Source organism: Paralichthys olivaceus, chromosome 15 (assembly GCF_024713975.1).
Source record: "Paralichthys olivaceus isolate ysfri-2021 chromosome 15, ASM2471397v2, whole genome shotgun sequence".
NCBI lineage: Eukaryota > Metazoa > Chordata > Actinopteri > Pleuronectiformes > Paralichthyidae > Paralichthys > Paralichthys olivaceus.
This window is the reverse complement of record NC_091107.1, coordinates 23,620,858-23,627,898: the sequence shown is the minus strand read 5'-3', so window position 1 is coordinate 23,627,898 and position 7,041 is coordinate 23,620,858. Positions and strand designations below refer to the sequence as shown.

Genomic DNA, 7,041 nt, shown 5'->3' with positions numbered 1-7,041 from the left:
TTAAAATTATTTTTTCAACCTTATAGGTATGTAAAGTATTGTATTTTAGTTTTTTGTTAACCAACCGTTGGTAAAGTTCTTTAGACCCAGATTGTTGAAACTCCTTTTCCAATTTCAGAATATCTGCTTCTAGCTCATTTATCTCTGCCATATATTTCTTTTTGATACCCTTTGTATAAGATATTATTTGCCCTCTTAGATAAGCTTTCAGCGTGTCCCATAATATGAAACTACCGGGGGAGGAGGGGCAGTTTATCTCACAGAACAATTTTATCTGGTCCCTAATAAACTGGCAAAAGTCTGGTCTATGAAGGAGAGTAGGGTTCAGACGCCATCTATATTGGTTTGCTGGTTTTTCTGGCATCAAAATAGATAGGGTCAAAGGTGATTGATCAGACAACGTCCTAGATAAATAGTCAGATTCCAGTGTTCTATGAATCAACTGTGTTGACAATAAGAAAAGGTCGATCCTGGTGTGAGATTTGTGTGGGCAAGAGTAAAAGGAATAGTCTCTAGTCTGAGGGTGCATCTGTCGCCACACATCAGTCAGGTTTAGATCTTTCATAAATGATAAGGTAGTCTTGGCTGCTTTTGTTTTGGATATTGTCGTAGCTGACTTATCTAATATAGGATCTAAGCAAAAATTAAAGTCACCTCCTACAAGTATGTTTTGTTGTCCCCCCGATACTTTCATAAAAATATCCCGAACAAAGGATTCATCATCATAGTTGGGTGCGTATAAGTTTAACAGTGTCCAGGGTTCTGAGTAGATTTGGCAATTAACTAGGACATAGCGGCCTGCTGGATCAATCATAGTTTCTCCAATTGTAACTGGAATATTTTTATTTATTAAAATAGCAACCCCCCTGGCTTTAGAGTTAAATGAGGATGATAACACATGTCCCACCCATTCTCTTCTCAGCTTTTTATGCTCCTGTGTGGTAAGATGGGTCTCTTGTAAAAAAGCGATATCAACGTGCAGTTTTTTAAGTTGTGTCAAAACTCTCTTCCTCTTAACTGGTCCATTTAGCCCATTCACATTAAAGCTAACAAACTTAACTACCCTATTCATTAATACTAACTGTGTACATCAGAGTACCATAGCCTCCTTGTAAATGCACTGTGCAAGAGCCAGTGTATCCCCCGTGATGAAAGAAAAAAAGATAAACCAAAGCACCAACATTCAACAAGAAAACAAACCCCCTTAACCCACCCCTCTTCCCCCCAAGTGCCTAATCCTGAACGTTTGACACTATCTTCCCTCTCGAACTGGGTTGTGCACTTCGCACTTGTCAAGTATGACATGTCTGGCATGGTTCAGAAACAAATAAACCAGCCCAAGGCTCTATCTAAGAAAGATTTTTACAATATGCATAGTATCCATTTCGGTGTAACAAGAATTTATATGAAAAAAAAACGCTGAAAACACCCTTTTCTGAAATTGTTAGAATGCAAACAGGGTGGGATAACATGAAACCAATCCATCTGAAGTAAACTTAAACTTGAATTGCTGCCATCACTTACTTTATATCTCAGCACCTTTAGCATAACAACATTGACGGCAGTGTTAATGAGAGACAGCTCCGGAGCTGCCGCTGGGTTTCATCCACCTGTTGGTTCTGTCCGCCTGGTCCGTCATGCTCGTTCCGGGGAGTCGCGCAGGAATGCCGCCGCTTCTTTTGGTGTTTTGAAGAATTTCCTTCCTCCATCGGGAAGCGTGATCCTCAATGTTGCAGGATGAAGCAGGGCAAACGGGATGTCCTTGGATCGAAGCTCCCTCTTCACTTGGTCGAACTCCTTTCTGCGTTTCATCAAGCTGGCACTCAGGTCAGGAAAGAACAGTACAGGCTTTTCCTCGTACATGATGGGACCGTAGTTCTTGCGGGACCGCTGTGCGGCGATGTGCAGGATTTTGTCCCGGTCTTGGCATTTAAGCAGGCGTATCAATACATGTCTCGGTCTCTGGTCTGCAGGTGGACGGTGCGTAAAAGCTCGGTGCGCTCGCTCTATGATCAGCGGCTCAGTGAAATGCTCTCGTCCGAGAGTGGCTGGGATCCAATTAGCAAGAAAGTTCACAAGGTCCCCACCCTCGCAGTTTTCCTTCAGGTTAACGACCCGTATATTGTTGCGTCGACTGTAGTTTTCCAGCTGGTCGACTTTCTCCAATAAAAACTCATTTTCTTTACTCAGCTTTTGGACGCAAGAATCCAGGCTCACCAGCTGGTCCTCCGCTGTGCTGATGCGGCATTCCGCCTCGGTTGTGCGGGTGTTCAATATATCCAGCATTGCTTTTAGGCCAGAGATAGATTGGTTAATTTCTGCCGTTTTAGCGTCGATTTTACCGGAGAGAGCTTGATTTCCGTTTCGTATCTCTTGAAGAATGAGGGAGTCTTTCACACCTTCCAGGTGGCCTTGTGCCGCGGCCGCCGCCATTACATGAACTTCTTCCTCGCCGTAGCCGGGAGTTGTTTTATCAATAGATGTCGAGTTTTGCTCACCAGCTGAGTTCCGTTGCTTGTTTCTGGTTCTCCGGTCCATAATAAAGCTAACCGACCAGGTTCGGACTGAGTTTGGGTGTTTTAAAATAATTTAAAATGGATTTGTTTGAAGAGCCTGTGGGTCTGCGTCTACCTAGCTTCGCTGCATCACGTGACCCCCTACGAAAATATTTCTTGACAATACGGCCGGTGTAACGTTATCTTCATCACCACCACGGAGTTCACCAAGTTCGCCACTTTAGTTGAGATGCTCGTCATCTGCTACCGGAGCATTAACGTTGGCAGCAGAGCCGGCAGCAAGTGCTTCCATGATGGCATCAATAATGTGACATGCCCGTGTAGTAAAATTTCTGTTCATTACACTGTGTCACATATGAATGTCACTATGTACCTTTAATCTGCACTGCAAACTGAGGAGTGATTATAACATAAATTGCTAATGATTACAATAATTTTAAGACAGATATTACGAATCATCAAACGAATCAAACAATATACTCTATGTGTAACAATCAGTATGTAGTGTATGTATAACTTGTGTGAAGAAATCATAATCTTTTTGTTTTTTTAAAGGCAGTCTGACAAGAATGAAATATAATGGTGTAAAATCAGAGACAAATATCTTTAAAAAAATAGTAAATGGTTTGGACAGATATAATGGTGTCAAGAGTAAGAAAAACTGTGTAAAAGAAAAAGAGACTCATCATGGTACGGTAGGGGCTCTCCAGAGGGAAAGTCCCAGCTCCAAGGCCAAAGCAACCCAGGTGTTTGGAGGCTTTCCAGGGGTAAACTCAAGTCCAACGTATCAAAGTAACCCCGGTGCTTGGAGATTTTCCAGGGGGAAGGTCGTAACAGGTGTGGCCCTTAAGGATAGATAAAGCGGAGCAACACCACTGTTAGTCAGAGTTCTTCTGGTGCAGCTCCGGCTCGCTGCTGAATGCTCTCAGGTTTTGTTGTCGACAATAAAACTCTGCTGCTTTTAAGTTGAGTTCTACTAATTTTTTTTTTAACTGAATTTTTGGACTTTTGGACCACGAGTGGAACTTAGTTTTTCACCACAACACCCAGACAAGCGGGACTTCTTCTTCTTCGTGCTTGGCGGTTGACATGACAACGAATGTGTTGTGTAGTGTAAATGAAAAAAGAAGCTAAAAGGCAAGCTAATTCAGAGGAACAAACTTTACTCTTTCTTATTCAGGTACCAGTCACAGTCACTCTCTTCTTCATGGGGTACATCGAGTGACACTGCCACCCACTGGCATAATATATATTGCAGGCACACGTATATACCACAAAAAGTTTCCGGCATTACGTCACCAACTCAAATTTCTTCTGATTTTAATTTGTAGTAATGAGTAACGAAGATGGTTAGGAGAAATGTATTGGAGTAAAAGTACACATTTTACTTAGGAAATATAGTGGAGTAAAAGTGAAAGTTGTCAGAAATAAAAATAACAAAGTAAAGGACAGATATGTGAAATTTCTACTTAAGTAGAAATGTAAAGAAGTATTTGTACTTCGTTACATTACAACACTGGGTAAGGTCAGCTCAGGTGCTGTTGGATGGGCGCTGCTGACTACTTCGAACACTGTGGTTTTCTCAACCCCAGAGCGTGGCGGATTCTCTTCCAGAGTGAAGTCTTCTTTGGTTTCTCAGGGAGAACACTGGAGAGAGACTTCTCCTCAGTGACATCATCCTTACTCTCTCCATTGAGCTCCCGACTGGAAACTTCAGCTTCATGACAGTGGCAGACCACATTGTAAGAAGCTTTGAGCTTCATCAGCTCTTCTTGGAGAACCTTCTTCTCCTGGAGCTCAGTGTTGAACTTTTCCTGGTTGGTAGTCTGATTTTGACAGACCTCATGATAAGAATCTCTGAGCTTCATCAGCTCTTCTTGGAGAACGTTCTTTTCCTGCTTCTCCTCCTGGAGCTCAGTGTCAAACTTCTCCTGGTTGGTAGTCTGATTCAGACAGACCTCATGATAAGAAGCTCTGGCTTCATCAGCTCTTCTTGAAGAGCATTATTCTCATCCTGAAGCAGATCGCTGGTTTGAGTCTCCTTGTCCATGGAGTCAATCTTTTGGCTCTGAGCTTGCCTTTCCTCCATCTCTGTCACCACAAGCTCAAGCCTGCTCAAATCCCTTTTCAATAGGGCCACCTTCTCCTTCAGAGCCACATTGTCCTCTTCCAGAGCCTTCACCTTGTTGCTTTGTACTGCCAGTTTGCCATTGTGGGCTTTAGAGTGAGCTGTCATTTTCTCCTTCTCCCTCATCAGAAGCTCATCATTCTGTTTGAGCTTCTCTTCCAGAGCCTTCACCTTGTTGCTCTGTACAGCCAGTTCAGCCAGTTTGCCATTGTGGGCTTTAGAGTGAGCTGTCATTTTCTCCTTCTCCCTCATCAGAATCTCATTGTTCTGTTTGAGCTTCTCTTCCAGAGCCTTCACCTTGTTGCTCTGTACAGCCAGTTCATCCAGTTTGCCATTGTGGGCTTTAGAGTGAGCTGTCATTTTCTCCTTCTCCCTCATCAGAAGCTCATCGTTCTGTTTGAGCTTCTCTTCCAGAGCCTTCACCTTGTTGCTCTGTACAGCCAGTTCAGCCAGTTTGCCATTGTGGGCTTTAGAGTGAGCTGTCATTTTCTCCTTCTCCCTCATCAGAAGCTCATCGTTCTGTTTGAGCTTCTCTTCCAGAGCCTTCACCTTGTTGCTCTGTACAGCTAGTTCAGCCAGGACACCAATGTGGGCTTTAGAGCGAGCTGTCATTTTCTCCTGCTCCCTTATCAGAAGCTCATCATTCAGTTTGAGCTTCTCTTTCAGAGCCTTAATCTCAGACTGCATTGTTCCACATGTCTGAAAAATAGAAACATGGAATTCATTATTAAAAGTCCACTCAACACAACCTGAACATACATTTCTAAAAAAAAAAATTCTTACCAGGATGTCCATTTTGGTAAAGGGGGATTTGTATTTATGAGAGCAGTGTCTTCTTAATGAATTTTTACTGAACAAATCAGCGGTTGTCTCCGTAGGCAGCATTGTTGTCTTCACTAATGAGGACTGTGGTCTTCTCAGTTGACGGTCTGTTATTTTCACAAGCTAATAACTTGAAGCAAGGGAACTTGTTATTTATGTTGTCTTATGTAGGTCAGAGGACCAAAGAAATATCCTTAAATGTCTAGAGTTTTTGGTTCTTTGATTGGATTTGATAAGGATTTGCAGGCCAGCAATCCCTTTGATGGTTGCCCCCACATCAATCATCAAAGAAGATTTTTAAGAAGCAACCGTTTCCATGGCAATTTTTATAACTGCACAACATGGCGGCCCCTGGGGGTTTATCAGGTTGACTTCTATATGATGCACATCACTGCGGAGCATACACAAATCCTGAGCTAGGCGGCTACTATACACATGTCGCACTGATAGCTAAGTGATCCCTGTCTGAGACTGAGGTTAGTCTCTTGACCAAATGAAGAAAATCAATCAAGGATTTCAGATCCATTAGATAATGTGTGATATGCTTGAGGGAATTAATGAAATATGCTATGAAGTGTTAAATTAAGTATGTAGATATGTACATAAGCATCAACAAAATATAAGTCTATGTGTCAGTAGGTACATAGTGTGAAATCTTAACAGCACAAGCATTATAAAATAAATGTAGTAGGATGAAAATAAAATAATGAAGATGGAAAACACTGTAGAGCAGCTGTAGTCAACTACTTTACCATCACCGGGAAGTGGGTACATTTTTGCAAACTAATTGTTGCATTGTGTGTCACTGAGAGCATGGGGAATTGTGCATTTCTGCAGCATGTTTGGATTCGTGTTTGTAAAAAATGTGTGTGTATGTGTGTGTCAGGAAAGTGTGGACCTTGATGCTGGCTGGTTTCTAAAACTGATGCGAAATAATTGAGAGGATGTTTATTTACATGTTTATCTATGTGATTTTAGTGTGTGAGAGCTATTGATGCACAACACAGGCACTGACATTCTGTGATTAAGTATTGTATTGTTGTGTGTTGTTCATGTGTTCAATGTGATTTTACACTGCAGATAAAGGTTTCATATTTTAATTTCATTCATAGATTCATGGCTATTGAGCAGTGCTTTGTGAGTGTTGGTCGAATACTGTCAGTGGCATAAGATATTAATGAAAATGCATATTATTAATATTTGTATGTGTGTATATTAAATCAATACAATTGTCAATGCTTCTGCAGATGTGTTTGACTGTTTCCATTTAATTTAATTTACTATGTTCCACTTAATAATGGGCTAAAAGGATTGGTTTATGTAATATTTATGTCTTTGTTATGCACATTAGTCATCCAATCATTACTGATTTGATGATATAGAGCTCAATCTGAATGCAGACAATTATATCTTCAATGCAAAATATATTTTAAAAATCTTGCCTACATTTGTTTACATATGATAATGAACAAAAATAATAACCAACAGATTTGACACATCTTAAACAATTCATTGACCCTCAGCATCCAGCCCTTCATCAGCCGTGAGTGTGGCACATTATGTCATTCTTTGTCG

The 7,041-nt window shown here is 41.3% G+C and overlaps 1 protein-coding gene across 1 annotated transcript; it reads right to left on the bottom strand.

Moving 5' to 3' along the window:
- Positions 1–3,662: 3,662 nt before the first annotated feature.
- LOC138413819 (golgin subfamily A member 6-like protein 25) lies at positions 3,663–5,595 on the bottom strand. Its single transcript, XM_069539925.1, has 2 exons — positions 5,428–5,595; positions 3,663–5,343 (listed from the first exon to the last, which is right to left on the bottom strand). Exons 1-2 carry the CDS (start codon positions 5,527–5,529, stop codon positions 4,465–4,467), a joined length of 981 nt encoding a protein of 326 aa, XP_069396026.1. The 5' UTR covers positions 5,530–5,595; the 3' UTR covers positions 3,663–4,464.
- Positions 5,596–7,041: the final 1,446 nt, after the last annotated feature.